This window comes from Pongo abelii, chromosome 8 (assembly GCF_028885655.2).
Source record: "Pongo abelii isolate AG06213 chromosome 8, NHGRI_mPonAbe1-v2.0_pri, whole genome shotgun sequence".
In the NCBI taxonomy this organism is placed as follows: Eukaryota; Metazoa; Chordata; class Mammalia; order Primates; family Hominidae; genus Pongo; species Pongo abelii.
In genome coordinates, this window is record NC_071993.2 from 7867458 (window position 1) to 7894944 (window position 27487).

At 41.9% G+C, this 27487-nt stretch overlaps 1 protein-coding gene and 1 long non-coding RNA gene across 3 annotated transcripts in view; one reads left to right on the forward strand and one right to left on the reverse strand.

Annotated features, from left to right (window-relative positions):
* Positions 1–20095, forward strand: ATP5F1C (ATP synthase F1 subunit gamma). Of its 2 annotated transcripts, XM_003777513.4 has the most exons (10): positions 1–227; positions 8030–8064; positions 8967–9098; positions 10917–11121; positions 11699–11842; positions 11954–12018; positions 14581–14736; positions 15069–15165; positions 19268–19304; positions 19953–20095. In XM_003777513.4, exons 1-9 carry the CDS (start codon positions 172–174, stop codon positions 19272–19274), a joined length of 897 nt encoding a protein of 298 aa, XP_003777561.2. In that variant the 5' UTR covers positions 1–171; the 3' UTR covers positions 19275–19304; positions 19953–20095. The 2 variants fall into 2 exon arrangements, with proteins under 2 accessions (XP_003777561.2, XP_054377876.1); XM_054521901.1 differs by lacking the exon at positions 8030–8064 and having other exon boundaries at positions 141–227.
* The window catches only part of LOC129048161 (uncharacterized), a 19898-nt gene continuing 3528 nt past the window's right edge, over positions 11118–27487 (reverse strand). Inside the window, exons 2-3 of the long non-coding RNA XR_008510267.1 lie at positions 20751–20829; positions 11118–11428 (exon numbers count right to left, since the gene is read on the reverse strand). This is a non-coding gene — a long non-coding RNA (uncharacterized LOC129048161). The remainder of the gene's footprint in view (positions 11429–20750; positions 20830–27487) is intronic.

A 27487-nucleotide genomic window follows, 5' to 3' on the forward strand; every position in this document is an offset into this window, starting at 1 on the left:
AGGAGGTGGGGCCTAGGAAGACTGGGTTGCAACGGTCGCGAGACTCCCCTTGCCGTAGCGCGAAGAAACGAGACTGAAGAAGAGAGCGAGGTGGGAGGGGGCGCGCTGGGGAGCTTCCGCGCATGCGCGCTGAGGCCTGCCTGACCGACCTTCAGCAGGGCTGCGGCTACCATGTTCTCTCGCGCGGGCGTCGCTGGGCTGTCCGCCTGGACCTTGCAGCCGCAATGGTATGGCAGCTTGCGGGAAAATCGGCAGGACCGCAAGGGATGGAAGAGCTTGGGCACGGGGCAGGGAGGAGGAGATGGGCGCGGGGGCAGATCTGGAGTCGCAGGGCCTAGCTGGGCCCCTGGCCCCTCGGAGGCGCCGGGTAGCGGGGACTGCAGGAAGCGGCTCTGAGGTCGGCAAGGCGTGCGCAGGGCCGGGCTCCGGCGGAGCAAGGTCCTGCCCTGTTCCCTGAGGTCGGAGGGCCACCTGGGATCTCGGGACTGCGGCCTGAGTCCAAATTGACGTCTGGGCGGTCTTGAGTTCCCTCAGCTAATCAGGACTTCCTGAGCTTCCGCTGCGAGCCAGGCCCCCAGTCTCAGGGCCTGCAAGGTGACGGGAGCCTGAGCAATAGCCCAGGGGAAGGTTAAGTTGTGCTTTTTGTCCTTGACGCCCTTTGAAACCCTCCAGGGCTGGACAGAGTGACCCTTTAAGATTCGATCGAGTCAGAGAGCGCGGCCGTCGAGCACCTGCCGTGTTGCAGACGCTTTGCTGGGTGCTGCAACAGCAAAGGCGAACATCCTAGATGCCTCTGAGGGTGGTTTTGGTGCAGAAGGGACCGTACAGATCTGTCTGAGGGCGGGGAAGGGAAGGACACCTAGCACTACCTTGAAACCACTTGCTGAAACCGTAACCCTGCAAGGTCATGAAATTGCCCCCAGGTCCTGGGGGAGGAGTTCGGTGGGCTTTAAGTGGCATTTGTTAACTGACAGGCAGTTAAAGGGTGCCACGAGCCTCGAGAATTTTAAACATTAGTTCCGGGTAGGGGGACCTGGGCTGGGGGAAATGCATATTAGAAGGCCCGGGAATGGGCAGGTAAAAGTTGGTTTGTAGGTGGTGCTGTTCAGTTTTGAAGCCTGACAGAATCTGGAAGAATTTCAGACACGCTGCTAAGGGGATTATAGGCTGTGTCGTAGCAATTCCCTGCTCTTAACAGTATGGAGGATTTCTAAGGCGCTACAGTGCTAAACTAGATTTTTGTATCCTAATTTATATGAAGGGACCATAAAGCATTAGTTGAAATAAATACGTTTTTCATTAAGCAAATAACTGATAGTAATATACGAGATTTTCAGAATGATATCTGATGTGAATTAGCCACATAAAATTTTTGGTGGCTTGGCCTTGGAAGTCAGATTTTTTTTTCTCTAATATGGAAAAAGAACATTCATGGGAATTAAAAGGTCACTGTAGTTGAATTCTCAGTTGTATAGATTGTCCCACTTGTTAACCCTCAGCAGACATTAGCTGAGTGCTTGCACTGCACCCGGTGGTACTTGGAAAGTGCCAAAATGTGGTAGTGAACAAATAGATAAGGTCTCAGTCAGTTTCCTGGGACAGTGCCTGGCTTGCAGTGGTGCTCTGCGAACATCAGCTCTCCTGTCCTTACCTCTTGCCACGCATTAATGTTATCTGTCAGTATTTTTAGAACCTTAGTTTCTGAGTTGATCTTTTAAAAAGTGGAAAGAGTTTCTGAAACAAAGAAAATATTTTACAAAAAATTTTAGAAATATCTTTTTTTAAAGCACCTGTAAGATAATTTGAAGCTCTTTTAGTGAAGGATCGAAATAAGAGCTCTCAGTTCAAGACAACTACTGTTAGGAGCTTAAATCGGAACCACAATCAGCATATAAAGGTCCTAATCCTGACCTTAATCCCTTTGGAATATTGGTTTTAAATCATCAATCAACAGTGTTCCACTATGAAAGCATATTCTGTTCTCTTCTTCACTCCTGGTGCTTAATGTCTTTCCTGCCTCTTCTGCCATTTCTCTTCCCATGAATTATAATTGCCTTTTGAATTCAGAAATTAAAACCACTCCACAGAATTAATTTGGAAGGGGAAAAAAAGACCTTAATGTCTTAACGAACCATGAAAAGGCATATTTCCATGCTTCTGTCTTGATTACTGGAAGTTTTTTAAAGTATAATTTGTTATTGTTTTAGTTTTAGTTTTCAGAAAGGTTACGATACTAACATAAACTAAACATTAGGCTTACTTAAATTCACAGTGGTTATTTTAATAGTTGTTAGGGTATCGGCAAAATACTCTAACGTTTTGAAAATTAAACTTTTTTTTTAAAGCAGCATATAAGAAAATGGAAATTAAAAATTTGAGAGAAAGAGTCCCGGATTTTACTGTCTTCAAATTTGGGAAAAACATATTTCTATTTCTTAGAGTTCAGTAGTCTCTAAAATGGAACTGTTTTATAATAACGTGTCAGTAGTCATAAACTACAGACACCGATAAGGAGATGGCATTTCAGGAGAGAAAAGACAAATTGTCATCTGAGACCATGAGGGCAGATATTTACTAATAAATGTAAAAAATGTGAGGCAGCAGAGTGTAGTACTGTATGAAGAGAGAAACTCTGTAGCCAGCCCTGAAGGGCTCCATTCAGACGGCAGGGATTGAATTCTGATTGCCACTTAGCAGCTCTGTGACCTTGGGCAGGTTACTTAGTGTCTGTCCCACCAGTTCCTCATCTGTCAAATATATGCAATAAAAGGGCACAATTCAGTGGGTTAGCGGGAGGATTAGAGTATTTGCAAAGCATGTAGGACAATGGGAGAAATGCTGATAGGGATCCAAATGCTGTATATCAGTAGAGAAATGAAGAGTTTTTAAGTACAGTTTCTACATCAAATGTAATGTAAGAAGATTGCTTGGACTTGCGAAAAGAGGAAAAGAAGATGCAGTTGGGCTGGGCACAGTGGCTCACGCCTGTAATCCCAGCACTTTGAGAGGCTGAGGCAGGCGGATCACAAGGTCAGGAGATCAAGACCATACTGGCCAACATGGTGAAAACCTGTCTGTACTAAAAATACAAAAATTAGCCAGACGTGGTGGTACGCACCTGTAGTCCCAGCTACTCAGGAGGCTGAGGCAGGAGAATTGGTTGAACCCGGGAGGCGGAGGTTGCAGTGAGCTGAGATCGTGCCACTGCATTTCAGCCTGGTGACAGAGTGGGACTCCATCTAAGAAAAAAAAAAAAAAAAAGATGATGCAGTCATGGGTGTGGGTTAGATAAGTGTGAAGGAGTCAGTTTTTGCTGGTGGCAGGTAATGGACTTTTACACATTTAATATCAGAATTAGAGTCACTTCATAATTTTCTTTTCCTTGAGGATTAGCCAATATTGCTTGTTTTTTAAGTTTTTATGTATCTTAATATACTCCTTAAAAATCTCTCAAACTATAGTTTCTTGGAAGGGTGTCATTCCTGACTCCCTCCTCCACTGCCTTCGTCAGCTGTTATAACAGTGCTGTGGGATCATGGTAGATAGTGGTAATCCACAGTCCATTTGATTCTCCCTCCACTGTGTTTCTTAGTCTCCCGAGGATCTTAGGACGTGCAATGATTCAGAGCTTTATCTCCTCATTTGCAAAACTTTTATATTTAATAAAGGAAGCTATCCCTAAAGAGAGTTCAATTACCTCATCACTATTCTTACTCAAATTGTACCTAAAAATTAAAGTAGTAACATAGACATCTTCAGAATTAAATGAAAGCTAAACATGAGAGTGCTTTAAAACACATGAAATTAGGACAAATGCATAGCATTATCACAAAAGATGCTACCTCTTCATACCTCTGACTTGGAGTACTTAAGGAAACCAAAATATGGTACGCAATTCAAATTTGTTCCATATGGTATTCTCTGACTAGAAACTTGTGTCAGTTGAAGTGTCTGCCTAAAACAATAATATCCAAGAGTGACTTGTTATAACCAATAAATTTTGTGTTCAGGGAGAAAAGTCATTACTACACCAAAAAAGGAAGGTTGGCCAAAAACTGGTATTACTTTTCAAGTGTGATTATGAAAAGCTGTTGTAGTAGAACAGTCATGGCAGGTAGTTTGTGCTCTGAAATAACAGAGCTTGTCAGGATTTGCCAGCTTTTATCTTTTCCTTTAGTAGATTCATTCTTAAAACCAAACCTAATATTTTTCGTGCTGTAGTGGGAGAATCACCTGAGCGTAGGAAGTTGAGACTGCAGGGAGCCATGATCACACCACTGCACTCTAGCCTGGGTGAGGGGAGTGAGACCCTGTCTTCAAACCCCAAAAAACAGAGATCCACTCTTTTTGTTATACAGTTCTATGGATTTGGACAAATGCATAATGACATGTATCCACCATTACAATATCATACCAAAGAGCTTCACTGCCCTAAAAATCCCTCCTCTACTCTCCCCAAAACCTGACAACCACTTCTCTCAACTATTGCTTGATCCTCGGCTTTTCTGGCATGTCATAGCCAGAATCATACAGTATTTGGTTTTTTTCAGATGGCCTTCTCTCCCTTAGTAGTATGCACTTAAGGTTTCTCCATGCCTTTTTATAACTTAATAGCTCCTTTGTGGTTTTGGCGAATAATAGTCCACTGTATGGATGTATCTGAGTTAGATTATCCATTCATGTATTGAAGGACATCTGGGTTGCTTCCAACTTTTGGCATCATGAATGAAGCTGCTTTACATGCTCGTGTGTAGGTTTTATGTGGACATAACTTTTCATCTCAGTTGGGTAAGTTAAGACCAGGTTTAGGTTTGTAAAAAACTACCAGAACATCTTCCCAAGTGGCTGTGTACTATTTTACATTCCTGCCAGCCATCAATGAGAGTTCCTTTTGCTCCACATCCTCATCATCGTTTGCTGGTCAGTTTCTTGGGTTTTATCCATTCTTGGAGGTGTGTAGTGATATCTTACTGTTTTAACTTGCAGTTCTCTAATGACATGATACTGAGCATCATCTTATGTGCTTTTTGCCATCTGGTTGGTTTTTGTTTTTGTTTTTTGAGACAGTCTTGCTCTGTCACCCAGGTGGAATGCAATGGCACCATCTCTGCTCACCACAACCTCCACCTCCTGGGTTCAAGCGATTCTTCTGCCTCAGCCTCCTGAGTGGCTGGGATTACAGGTGCCCACCACCACAGCTGGCTAATTTTTTGTATTTTTAGTAGAGACGGGGTTTCACCATGTTGGTCAGGCTGGTCTCGGAACTCCTGACCTCGTGATCTGCCTGCCTCGGCCTCCCAAAGTGCTGGGATTATAGGCGTGAGCCACCGTACCTGGCCCTGCCATCTGTTGATCTTCTTTGGTGAAGTCTCCAGACCTTTTGCCCATTTTTTTTATTTGGGTTGTTCTCTTATTGCATTTTAAGAGTTGTTTGTTTTGGATACAAGTCCTTTATCAGAGATGAGTTTTAGAAATATTTTCTCCCAGCCTGTGGATTGACTTTTCATTCTCTTCACGGTATTTTTCACAGGACAGAAGTTTTAAATTTCAATAAAGCCCAACTTAATTTTTTCTGTCATGGATCATGCTTTTGGTGTTGTGTTTAAAAACTCATTGCCAAACCCAAGGCACCTGGATTGTCTCTTGTAGAAGTTTTACGGTTTGGCATTTTATATTTAGGCCTGTGATTCATTTTAAGTTAATTTTTATTAAATTTGTAAAGTCATTGTACAGATTAATATTTTTGCATATTAGTGTCCAGTTGTTCCAGTGCCATTTGTTTGTTGAAAAGAATATCCTTTTTTCCTTGAATTGTTTTTGCTTTTTTATTACTGTAACTTTAGAGGAGGTCTTAAAGTCAGGTAGTGTCAGTCCTGACAATGTTGTTTGACTTTTCTAGGTCTTTGGCCTTCCTATATAACCTTGAAAATCAGTTTATTGATATCCACAAAGTAGATTTCAACTAAAATCAAACTTGCTGAGATTTTAGTGGATTTTTAAAATTGTAAAACACATGGAACATGAAGTTTATCATTTTAACCATACAATTGTGTGCGGGCATTTTTAACTTCATACTCCAGTAGTTCAGGGCTGCTGTAGAGGAATGCAACTAGCTTTTTATATATACTAACCTTATATCCTGCAACCTTGTCATAAATGCTTATTGGTTCTAGGAGGGGCTATTTTTATTCTTTGGGATTTTCTACATAGATAATCATGTCATCTATGAACAAAAACAGTTTTATTCCTTCCCTTCAAATTTCTATGCCTCTTATTTTCTTGTCTTACTGCATTAGCTAAGACTTCCAATATGATACTGAAGAAGAGTGATGAGTGGGGATTTCCTTGTCTTGTTCCCAATCTTATGGGGAAAGCTCCTAGCCTCTCCTATTAAATCAGGGATTTTGTGTGGTTTTTTTTTTTTAGCAGGTTGAGGAAGTTTTCTATTCCTAGTTTGCTGAGAGACTTTATCATGAATGGGTGTTAGATTTTGTTGGATGCTTTTTCTGCACCTATTGATTGTATGATTTTTTCTTTAACCTGTTGACGTAATAGATTATATTATTTGATTTTTTAATATTGAACCAGCTTTGCATACCTGGAGTAAATCCCACGTAGTGATGGTGTATAATTATTTTTAATACATTGTTGGATTTGATTTGCTAATACACTGTTGAGGATTTTTGCCTCTCACCTATGCTCATGAGAGATATTAGTCACTGTCCACCAAGGTTATTCAATTAGAGAAACCTTAGATCATTCTTACTGCTTTCCTTTCTGCTACGAATGTACATGTGAAGAAGTTAAATGCTTGCAAATCTAGTCTCCTATTGCTTTGCCAGCATCTTCATCCATGTTTTTGAGGTCTCTCGTGAGGCTGTGGCAGCCTACGTCCCCATGTCTTTCGTGTTCATCAAAACTCCAACTTCATTTTACGCTTGTCACTGCCATGTGAGATACTTTGCTGAAATACTAAACTGATTTGTGGGCTTATAAACATTCATTTCCCTACTAACCTACAAATAAGATTTAAACTGATTTGCTTTTTTTAATATTTAAAAATATTAATTATTTAAAGTAACAAACCCAACTCATGTCTCCAGTTTCCCCTTCTCCATTTCTCACTCTTTCCTGAACATGAATCCTCTTAAAATGACATTCTGTTCCCAAGAATCCCTTCCTTACGTCTCTACTTTGTGCACACATTTCATCATGCTCAATTCTCCTGTGTAGCTTTGCCTGCAAACACGGCACTTTGTATGGATTTGAAGGCAGAAAGATCATTTAATATTTTTTAGCATGTCTTCCCCCATTGGGGTAGGAATTCTCTCATATTCATCTTTCACCAACATTTCATTTAAGTCTAATCATTTTGACTTCTGCACATTAGCATTTCAATTTTAAAGACTTGAAAAAAAATACTAAATTTTATGTAAATGTAATTTTTCATGAACCTTGTTTATAAGGTAATAATATGTCAGAGACCATGTCGTGTTTACCAGTGCCTGGAATGTAGAGAATCTTGGTAAATGTTTATTGAGCTGAATTGAAAAAGTTAAGAATCAGTTTATATAAACTACTTTTACACGTGTAGTCATGTTTGACTATATCATTGACTCTGTTACTGGAAGAGGTTGCTGTGAACTAAGGAAGTTTTTAGAGTGGCTGGCCTTGATTTAAAGTATAGTTGGGCAGCTTAACAAGGGGAGGGGCTTTTCTGTCATGGAAACAACATAAGCAAAGATATGGAGGTGGGAACAGAGCATGTGTGAGTCAATAGAGCATGTTGACTTCTGAGAAGATGGTGGTACAGACAGGCCAAATAAAAGGAGGCCTTCAATACAGGGATTCGCGCCACTCCTAAGGGATTTAAATATATGTCTGTTCATATACATTCTGAGTCCTGTATTTGATAGATTGTTTCTTTATGGGGTAGTCTTTAAATAAATATATTAACTCTGAAAGTTCTTCTTGTATAATGGAACTATTTTTCAAAAAACTGAAACATTTTTAAAACTTTTATCCTCAGGATTCAAGTTCGAAATATGGCAACTTTGAAAGATAGTAAGTATGTTGTTTGTCTCAAAATGTGAATTAAGAAAAACTAAATTTTGACAAATACAAATACTTTCAGAAATATACTGCTTTAGCCCATTGTGTATTTGATCAAAACTGACCAAATGGATTTCCATTGTATGTTTGGGACATTGGACTTGTTCTGAAAAGACCAGTAAGAAAGGACACCTGAGAAAGCTATGTTCTGTTGTTTGTAGAATGATCATGATATAACTAGAAAAAACTATACCAGTGTGGGTGTAGGTGAGTGTATGTGTGGGAAGGGGTAAATTATGTTATATATAAATAATATTATGGAATATGTGGTTAAGGCAACTTTCAATACCATCCATTTAATGTTTTAAATGTATATTATTGTCTTATGTTGCATTTGCTTGTCCTAAGTAGTAGCTAGTTTTGCCTTCCTTTTATTAGTACTATTTCTCTTTTTTTTTTTTTTTTTTTTTGAGACGGAGTCTCATTCTGTCACCCGGGCTGGAGTGCAGTGGCGCCATCTGGGCTCACTACAAGCTCCGCCTCCTGGGTTCACGCCGTTCTCCTGCCTCAGCCTCCCGAGTAGCTGGGACTACAGGTGCCCGCCACCACACCCGGCTAATTTTTTGTATTTTTAGTAGAGACGGGGTTTCACCATGTTAGCCAAGTTGGTCTTGATCTCCTGACCTCGTGATCTGCCCACTTCAGCCTCCCAAAGTGTTGGGATTACAGGTGTGAGCCACCGCGCCTGGCTATTAGTACTAGTTCTAATATTAAGACTGGTTTAGTATCATGCTGTTTATTGTTTATCTAAGTGCTCATTATTCTGCCTTGCACTTTGGAAAAATATTTCAATAAATTCACCAGGAAGTTATACTGTTATTCCTTTGTTTTAACACAGTACTTCTGTTTTTCAGTTACCAGGAGACTAAAGTCCATCAAAAACATCCAGAAAATTACCAAGTCTATGAAAATGGTAGCAGCAGCAAAATATGCCCGAGCTGAGAGAGAGCTGAAACCAGCTCGAATATATGGATTGGGATCTTTAGGTAAGGGAAGAGTGTAATTCACAAATTAGGAAGAACTGTTTCACACAAAGAAGACTACTGATGACTTACATTTAGAGCTTACAGTGATGTCAAGCCTATTCGAGCACTTGACATGTACTTATTTTTCATCTACATCCACTTGACACGTAATGATAACAACCCGTGTGGGTAGTACAGGTAGGGACTGTTAGAATCCCGGCTTTCCAGTGAGAAAAACGGAAGCACACGGAAGTTAAGTAACTTGCCTAAGATCACATATAAAAGGATGAAGAGCCTCTGTTTGGACCTATGTGATTTGGTGTCAAGAGTCTGTGTATTTGTTAACCATTATACATGGCCATATTAACTTTTAAAATATTCTGAAATTTTCCCAGTTATTACGTATACCATCAGAAGAACTTGGAAACCGTGTGTTAGATGCAGGGGCTTAATTTCATCCTGTGACCTTGTAGTGTGGCATTTTACGACTGCAGCGTGGGCGGGTGGGAGGCATTGCGGTGGAGAGCTGACCGAGTGATCATGGATATGACTCGTGATGGTGTTTTGAGAATCCGAATGATGTTGAAGCAGGAAAAGCAGCTGAGAACCTTCATTTTCAAGATACTTAATCACCATTCTTATCTTTTCAAAAGCATGAAGACATTTTTCCTTCAGAAATTTATGTAATCCATCCTTAATTAGTCTTCTTAATGGAAAAGAGATGAGATATGGCAGTTAAAAAGAATTTATATTGTGTTTTTAGATGCTTTTATACTTATTTGATTATGAATTTATCTTGGAAATAAAGTTGTAAAGAGCTGGAAATGGGAAAGAATTGTAATTACATTCTTTCTCTTAACTTTTTTATGATCATGCTGTCTTATCCTGAGTTGAGGCTATCTGAAAGAATTTTTAACTTAAGGAAGATTTATGCATATTTGATAGTAAAGAAGATCATGCAGTGAACCCCCTGTTTACTACCAAATCCTCAATATCTCAGCTGACAGCTGTCCTTTGTTTTTTTATGTGTGTGTGTGTGTGTTTTGTTGTTTTTTTTTTGTTTGTTTTCTTTTTGTGTTTTTTTTTTTGAGATGGAGTCTCATTCTGTTGCCCAGGCTAGAGTGCAGTGGTGCAATCTCAGCTCACTACAACCTCCCCCTCCCAGGCTCAAGCGATTCTCCTGCCTCAGCCTCCCCAATAGCTGGGATTAACAGGCCCCCACCATCACACCTGGCTAATTTTTGTTTTTTTTTGTTTTTTGTTTTTTTTTTTGAGACGGAGTCTAGCTCTGTCTCCCGGGCTGGAGTGCAGTGGCGTAATCTCGGCTCGCTGCAAGCTCCGCCTCCCGGGTTCACGCCATTCTCCTGCCTCAGCCTCCCAAGTAGCTGGGACTACAGGCACCCACCATCGTGCCTGGCTAATTTTTTTGTATTTTTTAGTAGAGACGGGGTTTCACCGTGGTCTTGATATCCTGACCTCGTGATCTGCCCACCTCGGCCTCCCAAAGTGCTGGGATTACAAACATGAGCCACCGTGCCCAGCCGATTTTTGTATTTTTAATAGATACGGGATTTCACTACGTTGGCCAGGCTGGTCTCAAACTCCTGACCTCAGGTGATCTGCCCACCTAGGCCTCCCAAAGTGCTGGGATTACAGGCATAAGCCACTGTGCCCGGCCTCAGCTTACAGCTGTCCTAAGAACACCTGCTTACACTAGGCAGTTGCCAGCTAAATTTAAATGCATATTTTGGAAATAACCAACTGCTTTGTAAATTAGAGATTTATTGTATTTAGTGTAAATTGCATATAAAAAAATTACTGCTTTTGTTTGTTTTTAAGCTCTGTATGAAAAAGCTGATATCAAGGGGCCTGAAGACAAGAAGAAACACCTCCTTATTGGTGTGTCCTCAGATCGAGGACTGTGTGGTGCTATTCATTCCTCCATCGCTAAACAGATGAAAAGCGAGGTTGCTACACTAACAGCAGCTGGGAAAGAAGTTATGCTTGTTGGAATTGGTGACAAAATCAGAGGCATACTTTATAGGTAATTTAAATATATATTGTTTATTTTCATAAAGATGCAAGCACGAATAAATCTTCTCTCAAAAGTTTTGACAAACTCTAAAAACCTTCATCAATAACAAGGTATATTCTTCGGGGCCTTTTTTGGTATATTCACAAGGGGGTGTTTGTTTCCTTTTTCTTTTTTCCAGGATATATTGGAACATTTCTGTTTTCCTTCCCCTGTTTTCTACCTTTTCTTCTTCATCCGGATCATAAGTTGAATGCCATGTGAATATCAAAAGCTATTGGCATTAAGCCAAATGAGGCATCTGAGGAGCTGTTACAGCCTGGAAATGTTAGCAATAGTTCATTAGGATTAGAAGGAGAGGAATAAAGGCAAAAAGAATATAAAACAGACCTCATTTTTAGTTCTTAGTTCTTTGCAGGTGCTGAAGGAAAGGAATTATGATAGTGTGTGGAAGAACTCAGGAAATCACCACCACCCATACCCCAAAAGACCTGATCTATGGTGACAATGTTTTCTCCTGCCCGTCCCCTGTGCTCTTTCAGCAGAAATCTTGTTAAACTAGCTATGTGAGCTCTTGCTTTTCTTATAGGACTCATTCTGACCAGTTTCTGGTGGCATTCAAAGAAGTGGGAAGAAAGCCCCCCACTTTTGGAGATGCGTCAGTCATTGCCCTTGAATTACTAAATTCTGGATATGAATTTGATGAAGGCTCCATCATCTTTAATAAATTCAGGCAAGAAAGATTTAGAAATCAAAGCTTTTTTATGTTCATGCTTTTGTTCATATTTTGAAATAACAGTTTAAAAATTATTTTGAGATTTACATTTGTTTTTGTCAATTCTAGGTCTGTCATCTCCTATAAGACAGAAGAAAAGCCCATCTTTTCCCTTAATACCGTTGCAAGTGCTGGTAAGTAGTTTTTCTATGATACATATTTTTTGACATGTAGAATGGAGAGATTTGTACACTAAGGCAGACAGTGTCAAGATATCTGGTGGTAGCTGTAGCAAATGATTTGGGGCTGTTTCTTTTTTAGATGGAGTCTCGCTGTCTCCCAGGCTGGAGTGCAGTGGCACCATCTCGGCTCACTGCAAGTTCTGCCTCCTGGGTTCACGCCATTCTCCTGCCTCAGCCTCCCTAGTACCTGGGACTACAGGCACCCACCACCAAGCCCGGCTAATTTTTTGTATTTTTAGTAGAGACGGGGTTTCACCATGTTAGCCATGATGGTCTCGATCTCCTGACCTCGTGATCCACCTGCCTCGGCCTCCCAAAGTGCTGGGATTACAGGCATGAGCCCAGCCTTTTTTTGTGTGTGTGTGTGTCACCCAGGCTGAAGTGCAATGGCATGATCTCGGCTCACTGCAACCTTCGCCTCCCGGGTTCACGCCATTCTCCTGCCTCAGCCTCCCAATAGCTGGGATTACAGGTGCACGCCACCACGCCTGGCTAATTTTTGTATTTTTAGTAGAGATGCGGTTTTACCATGTTGGCCAGGCTGGTCTTGAACTCCTGCCCTCAAGTGATCCACCTGCCTTGGCCTCCCAAAGTGCTGGGATTACAGGCATGAGCCACTGCACCCGGCCGATCTGGGGCTGTTTCTGAGAAGTGCCATCTCTTGACTTCCATGATACTTAATTCAGTCATTGTTTGATAACTCCTGCTCTGTCTCCCGGGCTGGAGTGCAGTGGCGTAATCTCGGCTCGCTGCAAGCTCCGCCTCCTGGGTTCACGCCATTCTCCTGCCTCAGCCTCCCAAGTAGCTGGGACTACAGGCACCCACCATCGTGCCTGGCTAATTTTTTTGTATTTTTTAGTAGAGATGGGGTTTCACCGTGGTCTTGATATCCTGACCCCGTGATCTGCCCACCTCGGCCTCCCAAAGTGCTGGGATTACAAACATGAGCCACCGTGCCCAGCCAATTTTTGTATTTTTAATAGAGACGGGATTTCACTACGTTGGCCAGGCTGGTCTCAAACTCCTGACCTCAGGTGATCCGCCCACCTAGGCCTCCCAAAGTGCTGGGATTACAGGCATGAGCCACTGTGCCTGTTTGGTACAGTTTGATAACTCCTGCTCTATTCTGTCATTAATTGAAAAATCAGTATCTATTGAGGTTCATCATTAGATTTTTTTGTCCTCAAGGATTGAAGAGCGTAGCTAGAAACTGGCTTTGCAATTTATGTTTGGGACCTCTAACTACAATACAACAGAAGCTCTAGAATAGAGAGTTGAACAGTGTTCACAGCTAATTTACATTGACTGACTCAATTCTCTTGTTTTATTGTTGGAATAAAGTCCTCATTGATCATTGAAGCATCCTGGAATAATATTCTGGAACTGAGTTTAGTTTTCTAAGGCTTTTTTCCCTTGTATATACCATCTATTTTCTAATACTTCATTTATTTTCAAGTATGTACTTTACACGTTAATGTTGCTGAAATTGAGATGGCTCTACCAGCCAATGGAACATCATTTAGAATTGAGTACATTTTTTTCTCTCTTATTGAGAAATAAAGTAGGTGTTACAACCAGTACCATTTAATGAAATATAGTATTTTGATAATATATAGTACTGTGTCACCACTTGACCCCAATGAATGAATTTTGAAATGTACTTCTAAATTTCTACAACATTAAAACTACAATTCATATCAATTTCTAGTTCTCCCACTCTTTCATGTGCTTTGAAAGGTTTTCCCTCTCTCATTTTCCAGATTGATACATTCAGATTTCTTCAGTAATCAAATGACTAAGTTGGAATTACCGCACAGGTTGAGTATCCCTTGTGTGAATGCTTAGGATCAGAAATGTTTGGGATTTCAGAATATTTTCATATTTATAATGCAGTATCTTGGGGACAGGACCTGAGTCTGTACACCCTATACACATAGCCTGAAGGCAATTTTATGTAATATTTTAAAAAATTTTCTGCATGAAACAAAGTTTCAAATGCACCCCATCACACAAGGTCAGGTGTGGAATTTTCCACTTGTGGCGTCATTTCAGTGTTCAAAATGTTTCAGATTTTGGAGCACTTCAGATTTTGGACTTTGGGATTAGGGATGCTCAACCTGTATTACACTATATTGGTTTCAATTCATTATTCTTTTTTACTGGAAAAAGCATTGAGTGCTTACTGGCTTTGTAACAGGCACATGGTAATGCTGTCCAGAGGGCTTCATAACCACGAAATATAGTGCAGTTATTTCAAATGTTGACCTAATTTTTCTAAAGTTACACATGTGGAATAGAATATCAAATGCTTTATTTACACATTATATTTTGCTAAAAATATGCTATCATCTGTAGTGTGGCAATAGATGAAATTATTAGAACAGATTCATTTACCTTATCTTGCATTAATTTCTGCTCTGTAATTATAAAGGAGTTTTACACTGAAAAGCTGTTTTTGATGAATTAGTATTCGTTCTATATAACTTCAAAGAAACTCATCACTTGTTTTAACAGACAGCATGAGTATCTATGATGATATTGATGCTGACGTGCTGCAAAATTACCAAGAATACAATCTGGCCAACATCATCTACTACTCTCTGAAGGAGTCCACCACTAGTGAGCAGAGTGCCAGGATGACAGCCATGGACAATGCCAGCAAGAATGCTTGTAAGTACACAATATGGACAGTGCCAGCAGGAATGCTTGTGAGCACACAGTGAATCTCAGCTGAGAGGAGTCCATTGCCGAGAGTAGCATCAACAACATTAACATGGTATTCCTGTACCTGTAAGAAAGTATATCTTGATAGGTAGTTGATTTGCAAGTACTGTGAAAAGGTATCCTATGGAAGATGTAAAAATATCTTCATAACATTATTTGAGAGGCCAATTTTGGTATCCAAAAATCTCTTACTTTTAAATTAAGCAACAGAAGTTAGTTAACAAGTTATTCTACTCTAGTTTCAGATTTTTTATGTAATCTTTTTGTTTTGTTTGTAGCTGAGATGATTGACAAATTGACATTGACATTCAACCGTACCCGCCAAGCTGTCATCACAAAAGAGTTGATTGAAATTATCTCTGGTGCTGCAGCTCTGTAAGTAATTGTATATTGTTGCCTTCAGAGAATTTTTTTTCCTCTTGCTGTGTCTGCTTGTTTGGATGCTTAAAAGTTTTTTGTTTTTGTCTTTTGAAGTTGAAATGACTCATTGCTGAATCTTGCATCCTAACTCTTAGGCTATAAAGATGTGGTAAAAATGGGATCTCTTTGCTTTATTTTTATTGTTTCAGCTGGAAACACTCGGGCTTAGTTTTCAGTTTTCTAAAGGATTAGGAATGGGATGTGGATAATTCAGTATCATTTATGAAATCTTTTTTTGGAATTTAAACAATTGTAAGCCAAGCTTTCTGAGTTACAGGGCTAGTTTCAGATTTGGTTTTACATAAATCTATAAACCATTGCATGTTGGGAAGGTCCAGGAATTTTTTAATCATTATGTTTTCTATATCAGTACCAAAAGATAGTATAGCCATCCCTCAGTATCTGCAGTGGATTGGTTCCAGAACTCACTCTCACCTCCCCCAGGATACCAAAATCTGAAGATGCTCAAGTTCCTGAAATAAAATAGCACAGTACTACATATAACAAATGCACATCCTCTCGTATACTTTTAATCATCTCTAGTTATAATGCTAAGTAAATAGTTGTTGTATTGGTTTTTGTTTTTATTATTTTATCATTATTTTTGTCTTTTTTCCAAATATTTTACATCGGCTGTTGGTTGAATCCATGGATACTGAGGGCCAACTATATACTGCTTTCCTCAAGAAAATTTCTTAGTTGTTGAAAAACTTTAATGTTTATGGAAAAAAGGTTAAGATAATGGGAATTTTATTCACAAAGTTATGAAGTTGAATACCCACTACGTGCACAGCACAGTGCTAGACACAGTGTTAATGATGTCATTCTCTCTTTTAAGGCACTTACATTCTAGTAGGATAAGAAACATACAAGTAATTGTGATTAGATAAAACGTGGAGTAAGTTCTTTTTGACTCGTTGGTTCTTACCTCCTGCTAATCAGTTACCATGCTCTTTAAGTTTTACCTTCTAACTATCTCTTGAATCTTCCCCCTTCTTTATGCCCACTTAATGCAGATCCTTGTCATTTCTCTCCTGGGTTCAAAAAGGTAATTATTTGAGTGCCCCTTAAGTGTCAGGCCCTGTGCTAGACACTGAGGATACAGTGGTAACAGTATTTGCCTTCAGAGAGCTCAGTCTTAACAGTAAAGGCAGACACTAAATAAGAAATCACAGCAGAACAGAGGTTACTAAACTGTGGCCTGGAGCTAAGAATGGGTTCTACATTTTTAAAGGGATATAAGAAAAAGGAGAGTGATAGTGTGTGACCCACAGAGCGTAAAATACTTACTGTGTGGCCCTTCACAGAAAAAATTTGCCTATTTTTGTGACAGTGTTATGAGGAAAATAACAAAATCCATTCTCTGTTATACAGTCATTCTGCAGAAACACTCGATGTATGTGATCCTATATTTTCTGGTCACCAGCACTCTTCCCAGTCCAGTCTCTCACCATTACCATTTCTCACGTCCTTGAACCTCAGCCACCTTGATCTACTTCCAGATCTACAGATTCGTCACTCTTTCTCGCGACCAGGGAGTGGCATGTGCTGCAGCCTGAAAAGCTACTATTTCTTCCCTTGCTCCCTTGATTCTTCATCTGACTGCCTCCTGTGTATCCTTCCTTACTCAGCTGGGGGAATCCTTTCTTCCAGAAAACACTCCTTCCTTCAGTCTGAGTGAGGCAGCCTTCTGTAGCATCCTGTCTTCCATTTAGCTTAGCTCTTACAGCCTTGTATCAGGAATTGGCTTTTTATTTGTCTGTGTGCTCCTCGAGGCTAGGATGGGACCATATCTTATTCACTTTTATGTCCCCATTGCCTGGTACATACCTCCTTCGTGAATGTTGAATGAATGAATGAAATGCCATGTGTATTCAGAATTGGAAGTTCAGAAGAGGGACAAATAACATATTATTGGTGTATGAAAATGTGGGCCCATGGTTTTAAGAGTCAGGGAAAAGTTCATCACTATTTAAAGTGTTCCTTAAGTGTTACTTTTCAAGGGCAGAAACTGGGCAGAATGCCAGAGAGACACAACTAGAACTTTCTGAGCCAACAGAGAGCTTTGTGTAAGTTGTTAGTTGGATCCATCAGCCTTGCTATCCTAAGCATTCTTCTTCTTTTACTTTCTAAGCACAGCTGTGTTAGGACTAACCCATTCACAGCCTGGTCACCAATGTTCTATCAGCATCACAGAATACTGTCTCATGGTGTCTAGCTTGATGAACTTGGTTAGGATACTCTCTCTGTTACTCAGCTTTGTCATCTGTAACATGGGGACTAATACAAGGACTAAAACCCTCTATTAGCCATTATCCTTCTTGCCATCTACCCCATGTTAAAGCCAGGCTGATTTGTTCTTGGATCTTAAGTGTGACAAAGGCTGGGGGAAGGAACCACATTCTGAAGGTTTGTGGGCTGTGTGAGATCCGGAGAACCCAAGGGGGTTTTTTTGCTCTTGAAAAACGAATGTTAGGTATGACCTATGATGATACAACTTCTGCAAAATTGAGGACCAGCCTATTTCTTCATTAGAAATGCAGGAAACCTGGCCGGGCGCAGTGGCTGACGCCTGTAATCCCAGCACTTTGGGAGGTTGAGGTGGGCGGATCACAAGGTCAGGCGATCGAGACCATCCTGGCTAACTCAGTGAAACCTTGTATTTTGTACTAAAAATAAAAAAAATTAGCTGGGCGTGGTGGCGGGCGCCTGTAGTCCCAGCTACTTGGGAGGCTGAGGCAGGAGAATGGCATGAACCCGGGAGGCGGAGCTTGCAGTGAGCCGAGATTGTGCCAGTGCACTCCAGCCTGGGCAAAAGAGCAAGACTCCGTCTCAAAAAAAGAAAGAAAGAAGTGCAGGAAACCTATTTAAAAGTAACAAAATCAGCTGGGTGCATTGGCTCATGCTTGTAATCCCAGCATTTTGGGAGACCGAAGCGAATGGATTGCTTGAGCCCAGCAGTTCAAGACAAGCCTGAGCAACATAGCAAGACCCCATCTCTACAAAAATGAAAAAATTAGCCAGGCCTGGTGGCATGTGCCTGTTGTCCTAGCTACTCAGGAAACTGAGGCAGGAGGATTGCTTGAGCCCAGGAGTTTTAGGCTGCAGTGAGCTATGATCGTGCCACTGCACAAAACCAAGAATTTAGAAAAAGGAATCCACATAATTGGAAATTGAGTATTAAGTTTTTGCTTCCTAGGAAGGTAGTCTAAATCCTTATACAGAAACTTAGCTATGCAGTGCCAAGGTTGGATTGTTTGTGAATGGGCTTGCATGCTCTGTAACCTATCAGTTATTCTGAATCAAGACTTGAATATTTAAACATACTTGGAAAAGAAAAAGATCAAAAAACAAAACAAAATAAACATATTTGGCTATTTAGTAATACAATTAAGAACATGAGCAAACCATAGTATTTGAGGTCCAAGTATTAGTTGCCAGCCTAAAAACGAAATATGGCCGGGCGCAGTGGCTCATGCCTGTAATCCCAGCACTTTGGGAGGCCGAGGCGGGTGGATCACCTGAGGTCAGGAGTTCCAGACCAGCCTGGCCAACATGGCAAAACCCCGTCTCTACTAAAAAAGTACAAAAATTAGCTGGGCATGGTGGCGGGCACCTGTAATCCCAGCTACTTGGGAGGCTGAGGCAGGAGAATCACTTGAACCCGGGAGGAGGTTGCAGAGAGCTGAGATCACGCCACTGTACTCCAGCCTGGGCAACAGAAGGAGACTCCATCTCCAAAAAAAAAAAAACCTCTAAATATATTGTGGTAATTTATAGGAAAATTGTAATTTAAATTACATATTCATAGTCTTGCCTACTTGCATGAGCATGTTTTTATTGCTTCTTACCTGGATTGAAATCTATGACTTTTTATAACAGTCATTGAGTCTGTTTCAAAGGAATCTTGTGGTAAGTATTTTTGCATGATATACTCAAGGTATCAAGTTGAACAATTGACTTTTTTCCATTGGAAAGCATATGTGATTAACTAGCATGGATTACTTCTTGACCTGCTTGTTTTGTGTTTGTCTTTTTCTTCTAATATAATAACCAGGGATTAATGAAAATCAAGTTCCATCCTCAGACAAGAGGTAAAGTTCACACATTCTTCCCATGTCTGTTCAGAAAAGAAAGCTATTCAGATATAAGTGAAGCTAATTTAGTAATCCTAGAATTGTCCTCTGAGAGATTTAGATGGATGGGCCACTTCATAGTAGCACCCAACTCACGGGAGCACCTGGGCAATGCTAGTGGACTTTTTTGTAGTAAGTGTGTTGATCATAGAAAATGTAGATATAAGGAAATAAACTTTGAGGATAGAGAATTAACATTATTTTGAGATATTATATATAGGTTGTGAAGAGTGGTGGTTGTCACACTTTATGGTCTCCGGACCCCTTAATATCTGATTGATCTAGCAGAAGCCAGCTAGATTTTCATCTGTCTCTATTCATTTTGTTGTGATGTCATGGATCATGTGGCCTCTGGAAAACTCTACTGTATACTCGAGAATGAGAATAAAACAGGCAAAATAACATTATCATGAAAATAGTTTTGCCCTCATGAACCCCATGAAAGGTTCCCCAGACCAAAATTTTAGAATCACTGGTATAGAGTAACACTTTATTATGTAAATTCAGTTCTCTGTACCCCACTTAAATATGTATTATTATCTCTTGACATTATTTTCCCAAAAAATGCTGTTTGATTTTTTACTTGTTCTGTACTTTGTTTTTCAGGTAAAGAAGGAAAATTCAGCCAGTTGATTTTGTTTTTAGCTTACTGCTGTCTTTGTCCGAAGAAACTGTTCCTCCATTATTTGAATTACTGAAGACAGCAAGATATTTGTAAATTATCTTACAATAAACAACTTAAAATAAAATCATTGTTTTTCTTATATATAAGAACAATAGATATAGTTTTTGAAATGAGATACTAAAACATTTAAAAATATTAATATGCTACTATTAAAATTTTTTAGTAGAAGACAATTTAAGAGGCTCTTTTGATTTGATAGTGCTCCACTGACCTTAAAATGTCTAGCCTCTATGGGGACAACGTAGAGGGAAAGGGCTGCAGCCACAGCCTCAGCCCAGTTTTCTGCCTTATTACAGCCTTAAAGAACAGTCAACAAGGCCAGGCACGGTGGCTCATGCCTGCAGTCCTAACACTTCAGGAGGCTGAGACTCAAGGTGGGTCACTTGAGGTCAGGAATTTGAGACTAGCCTGGCCAACATGGTGAAACCCTGTTTCTACTAAAAACAAAAAAAAAATACAAAAATGGTGCACACTTGTAATCCCAGCTACTCAGGAGGCTGAGGCAGGAGAATCGGTTAAACCTGGGAGGCAGAGGTTGCAGTGAGCTGAGATCGCGCCACTGTACTCCAGCCTGGGCAACAGAGCAAGACTCTGTTCCAAAAAAAAAAATGCCACAGGAGGCATTTGCTTGGAATTCTGGATACAAAACTGCAAGCATATACTTACTCTAAATTATTTAAAACATCTTTTCTAAACACTGAGAAAAGTACGATACTCACATTTAGATCACAATTAAGATTAGATGCCTGCGTTGACTCCCCACTCTGAGTTGGCCATGCCAAAATTTCAGGCTTTTCCCTATTTGTTTAAAATTGAGAACTTAGGTTTTTTTTAATTACAAAAGTAATATATAAATTCCAAAATACATAAAATTATAAACAATATAAAACCCATTCTTAACAAGCTCCTCTTTTAAAAACAAATGAATGCATGTATTTAGAATGGATTCTTTAAATATTTACAGCTACATTCATAGTAACGAATAAAAAGGTTTAGTGAACTGACCAGAGCTTCAAAGTCATTTTCTAACTCCCCTCAAAGTTTTCAGGAGCCACATCTGAAGGGGTTGGCGGCTGAGGCTAGGAGAAAGAAACAGCTCACAACTGAGGTATCAGATGGAGGTGTAGTGTGAACCGGTACGAGATACCTTTTGGGAATGTTAGCAACGAACCACATGCCTCTGGAGGCTGTGTGTGTGTGTGTGTGTGTGCACGCCACTATACCTGGCTAATTAAAAAAAATTTTTTTTTTTTAAGAGATGGGGTCTTGCTATTTCACCCGGGCTGGTCTTAAACTCCTGGGCTCAAGTGATCCTCCTTAGTCCTGCAAAGTGCTGGAATTACAGGTGTGAGCCACCATGCCCATCCTGTTTTGTATTTTGCTTCTAAGCTTGGCTTGACCCACCTCCAGTTTCCAGGACAGCAGAACACATTTGTGAGGGTGAATGGAGTGTCCTAGATACCATGGAAGGAGGAAAAGCAGGAATTTGAAATCAGTCAACATAAGTAAGAATAATCTGATGTCTGAACTGGAATACTAGCTCAGCCCTTACCAGCTGTGACCTTGGGCAAGTTACTTAATCTCTCAGTTTTATGATCTATAAGATGGAGATTAAAGGATTGTTAGGATTAAATGAGCTAATATTTTAAAATATCGAGAATCTGACAGGGAGTAAGTGCTATATTCTTGGTTAAATGTCTGCTCTATGTAAAATTAATCATCAGCTCCCTGTAGCCTTTAGTGATGCTCTTCTGTGTACTGGCACTCTGACCCTCTGAAGATACAATGATAACAAAACGCCTCCTTGCAGGAGCTTACAGTCTGGAGGGAACACAAGCAAATGACAGAATGTGGTAAGTTACAATTGGTGAGCCACAGGAGGGACACTGACTCAATTTGGGAAGAGATGAAGGGGACTGAGAAGGCCGTCCAGCTTGGAGGAAGGGGGGTCTAAACCGTCCTCAAGGACCAGTGACCAACAGTAGAAATGAAACTACTAGAGCTAACTGGTGGGGAGGGGAGGCATTTCCGGCCAAGGAAGCAGAAAAAGCAAAGACCAAAATCTGTTCAAATGCACACTCTGAAAACTGCTAATACAGAGAACGAGAAAGGCAAGAGAAATCTGGAAAGGTGAGTGTACCATGCTGTGTGGTTTAGACATGTAGGAAGGAATCAAAGAGTAAGCTTGAAATTTTCCCCCAACTTCTGTCCTCTCCTTTTGCTAAGTGGCATAACACAGTGCAATTACAGTGATAATTGTCCACTGGAAAGGTTTATTACATAATTCAAACTGCTTTTTTTTTTTTTTTTTTTTTTTTGAGATGAGGTCTGGCTCTATCGCCCAGGCTGGAGTGCAGTGGCAGGATCTTGGCTTACTGCAACCTTCACCTCCTGGGCTCAAGCCATCCTGCCACCTCAGCCTCCCGAGTAACTGGGACTACACCACGCCTGGCTGATTTTTGTATTTTTAGTAGAGACAGGGTTTTGCCATGTTGCCCAGGCTGGTCTCGAACTCCTGGCCTCAGTGATCTGCCTGGCTTGGCCTCCTGAAGTGCTGGGATTACAGGCGTGAGCCACTACTCCTGGCTATCCTATTTTCTGCAAACACCTACACGGTACCTAAAGGGCTAGGTCTGTTAATTTTAATAGTCTAGGATTGAGTTTCCATCATTACAGCTGTTGTCTATAATGTGCCCTTTAGGAAACTTTCTCTGTGTGCTTTAATACGGAAGAGTTGAAGCTTTCAGAAACTTGATTATCATTCAAAACTGTCTAAATGAAGCTTAAGAACTGTGCAGTCACTGAGCTCCTGGCACCAACTGAAGAAAAAGTGCTGCCGTTGGCTGAAGTTGGGCTCACTGGTCCTCAACTGTAACCCTCGTCAGCACTGACCGCTACACCCCAGTACTCGCCTTTCCCACATTGCTCTTGGTTCTTTTCCTCGTCCACCAAGACAGAATGATAAGGATCAGGCCTCTTGGGTGAGTCTGAGCTCTGATCTCAGGAAGAAATTTCATTCTACAGATCTCGTGCCCACTAAGCTGTGTGCAGTCTCACTGCTAAAGAAGCAGCTGCTCTCCATTTCTGCCACTCCTGCCTGCTCTTGAACAGGTCCCTGATTCGTGGCCTCCACTGTTCACTTCTAGTTACTCTTCAAATAGTGGCTTCACTGAGACATCATCCACATGCCATGAAATTCGCCCTTCTAAATTGTACCACTCAGTGGTTTTTCATATATTCAGAGCTGTGCTCTAATCCACTCTGTATCACTGCAAGATGAATTGTGCTAAAAGGCATTACTGAAATATGACTAACTGCTCGGTACTATTTACTAGTGAATGAGATGAACACAGATCCTGCCTCCACCCCCGCAAAGTATACAGCAAAGAAGAGAATGATTTTTGTTTCAGACATCCCTCAAACATAATTACATTTGAGTTATATATTGGACATCCAAGCAGACATTAGTCATTAGATGCAGTTAGCTACGCTAGTATAGCACTCAGGAACAATCCAAGATAAAGCGTTATATTAAGGAGTCATCTTTATACAGCTAATGATGAAACCACTGAGGTGAATCCTATGAAAAGAGAACACACACTGTAAAAGCAGACAAAAGCTGCCAGGCGTGGTGGCTCATGCCTGTAATCCCAGCAGTTTGGGAGGCCGAGGTGGGCAAATTGCTTGAGCCCAGCAGTTTGAGACCAGCCTCGGCAACATAGCAAAACCCGTCTCTACAAAAAAGACAAAAATGAGCCAGGCAAGGTGACATGTGCCTGTGGTCCCAGCTACTCAGGAGCCTGAGGCAGAAAGATTGCTTGAACCTGGGAGGTCGAGGCTGCAGTGATCTGTGACCGGGCATGATGGTGCATGCCTGTAATCCCAGCTATTTGGGAGGCTGAGGCAGGAGAATCGCTTGAACCCGGGAGGCAGAGGTTGCAGTGAGCTGAGATTGTACCACTTCACTCCAGCTTGGGTGACAGAGCAAGACTCCGTCTCAACAACAACAACAAAAAAGTAATAAAAGGCGAAGACATTGCAGGATAAGTCAAATCTATGATATTGAAGCCAGGTTTCTCACTTTGGGAGAGACAGGATATGCAAATAGGACATGGGAGGAGGAAAGGGATATGTAATTTTAGACTTGAATTAGAGGCATCTGTGTGTACTTTGCACTTCAAAAGTACACATATTGCTGGGTGCAGTGGCTCACGCCTGTAATCCCAGCACTTTAGGAGGCCGAGGTGGGCGGATCACCTGAGGTCAGGAGTTAGAGACCAGCCTGGCCATGGTGAAACCCCATCTGTACTAAAAGTACAAAAAATTAGCCAGGCGAGGTGGCGCGCGCCTGTAATCCCAGCTACTCGGGAGACTGAGGCAGGAGAATCGCTTGAACCCGGGAGGCAGAGGTTGTGGTGAGTCGAGACCAGCCATTGCACTCCAGCCTGCGTGACAGAGCGAGACTCCATCTCAAAAAAAAAAAAAAAGTACATGTTTTTTAGTTCTTTCCACTACAAGGGCCCCGAAGCACTGATTTCCCTATAGTAATGAAGGTCAGCTAGCACACGTCTGGGTTCTAAATAATATTCCTTTCTAAGAAGAACCAGGGCTCCTCAGAGAGATGGCTACTTCCAAGCTTAGAGCAAGGGAAGCACAAGGTGAGCCCGGAAAATCTACTGGCACCAAGTAGCAAGTCCTCCATGAATGATGGTGACACAGTATAAGAATACCGTGGCCGGCTGGAAAGGTCCCCCAATGGCCAAATACGGGACAATTTAAGCAGCAAGAGAATCACGAAGGTAATGGATCATGACACACCAGCTAAAGAAAAGAATCCGTGCTGGGTGCAGTGGCTCATGCCTTGTAATCCCAGAACTTTGAGAGGCCAAGGCAGGTGGGAGTTACAGACCAGCCCGGCCAACATGGTGAAACCCCATCTCTACTAAAAAGACAAAAATTAGCCAGGCGTGGTGGTGCACGCCTATAATCCCAGCTACTTGGGAGGCTGAGACAGGAGAATCGCTTGAACCTGAGAGGCGGAGGTTGCAGTGAGCCAAGATCTCGCCATTGCACTCCAGCCTGGGCAACAAGAGCAAAACTCCATCTCAAAAAAGAAAGAAATAAATAAAATTTAAAGCCATAAAAGGCATTTGGGGACGATGGGAAAATCTGAACATGCACTTTATTTTGTGGGATATTATTGTGTCAATCTTAGTTTGCCGAGTGTGATCATGGTATTATGGGGAGGTGGGAGCTGTGGTGCACCATCCAGATCCCCCTTCAGAAGGACCTTCCACTGGGAATGGTGGAAGCACACAACCCCCAGCTGGTAACCCTCGTTGGAATTGCCTCAGCTGGAGATCACCTTGCCCAAGGTCATGGCCCCCTCCGGAAGCACCCACATCCAGTGTCTGATCAGTATGAGAGTATAAAGACCCCCTGCCTGGCTCAGGACACTGCAAAGGGCCATTCCAGCCTTACAGCTCTCTGTGGGCTTGACTGAGGCCTTTGTGAGCTGCAGCCCAATGTCTCCCTATCCTAGTCCTGCTCTCTCCCCTTTCCCGTCCCCCCCTTTCCCATCCCCCCCTTTCCCATCCCCCTTCCTCTCCCTTCCACCTTTCCTCCTCAACCTCTCCCCATCCCTTCCCCTCCCCATGTCTCCCTATCCCAGTCCTGCTCTCTCCCCTTTCCTGTCCCCCCCTTTCCCGTCCCCCCCTTTCCCATCCCCCTTCCTCTCCCTTCCACCTTTCCTCCTCAACTTCTCCCCATCCCTTCCCCTCCCCAAGCCCCTCCCTTCTCAACACTGCCCTTCCCTAGTCCTGCTTCCTGCCTGCCCTCCTCTTCTCTCTGCCAGGCGGTGACCCCAAGAGCCCTCCTCTGAGGTTAATCTTCATCTCAGAGACAGCCTCCTGGCGAGTCCAGCTTGGGACATTTGGTGCCGGAGGGGTCTGAGACAGCAGATGCAAGATGGGATTTTGGAGCTGGATTCCCCCACTGGCTGGCGGTGAGGACTTCAGAATGGGTGGTGGATGGAGCACAGAGGTGCCACCTGACACAAGGTAGCAGTTCCTGAATATGCAAGTCTTAAAACTTCCACCAGGGGTTAACAGGGTGGTAAAACAGTGGAAGCAAGCTGGGACAACGTATGAATGTATGAGATATTTGAGAAATATGGAGCTCATGGGACCCCAAAAAATCATAGAAACCAGGTGGCAATACTTAACTATTTAGCAGTCTGAAGCCAAGTGAATGCAATTATGCGTGAGAGCAATCAGAGGGGTGTGGGCTTACCTGGTGAGTTACGGGGATGGTTCATAGAATAAGGGGTCCCTGGGCGAAATGGATGGACGCCAACACGTGGGCTACTCAATCTGGTCCATCAAAATAATTCAAGGATGGGTAATCAGGGGGTGAGGGCAGATACTCCCATGACCAGTCATGATTCCATGCCCAGTTCCTGGATCCAAGCCAGCTTTCATACGGAAACCCTATTGACTGAAGAAGAGGCTGAGTCTTCAGGAAGAAGAATGCTGCAGCACCAAACGGCGAAGGTAACGATCCCCCCACTCCTTTTGCAAAAGAACCTACGGCCATTACTCAGGTAACTGTCCACTGGGGAAAGGGAAACCCACACATTTTGAGGAAGCTGAGAATGAAACCAGGAGACGCGGAGTCATCACGAGTCCCTTGTCAGAGTGGGGGCATCTGAGGCCAAGTGGCACCTGGAGTCTTGGCCCAGGCTCAGCTCACACTTAGACCCACTCAGTGGCCAATTCCCTGATTACTGAATGTGTCACTGGAACAGACATACTGGGATGTTGGCCCAACCCCTACGCTGGTTCTTTGGCCCATAGGTAAGAACTTTGGGCATGGGAGGGCTGAGGAGATGACTTTGAAACTGCCCCTGCAGCTGGGGCGGGGTGGGCAGAAATCATGACCTAAAGGATGCTGAGGCAGTGGGTCACTATATTTTCATTTCATCTGACAGTCTGGCTCCTGCAAATATGAGATGCATCTTGAAGGGTTGAGAGTGAACTGTTGTAAACTTAGCCAAGTAGTAACCCTGGTTGCAGTTGCTGTGCCAGATGTGGTGTCTTTGCTAGAACAGATAAACATTGTCTCAAGCATATGGCATGTGGTCATTGGCTGGTGAAAGTTGTCTTTTCCATCCCAAACAGAAAGGATCAGAAATAGTTTCTGTTCAGTTGGAACAGACAACAGTATACATTTTGGTCTTGTCCTAGAGCTATGTTAATTCTCTCACCCTGTGTCATCATACACAGACGGTCCCCAACTTAACGATGGTTTAATTTATGATTTTCAGCTTTGCGATGGTGCAAATGCAATATGCATTCAGTAGAAACCACACTTTGAATTTTGATCTTTTCTCAGGCTAGCAATATGTGGTACCATGTTCTGTCATGATGCCGGACAGAGGCTGTGAGCCACAATTCCT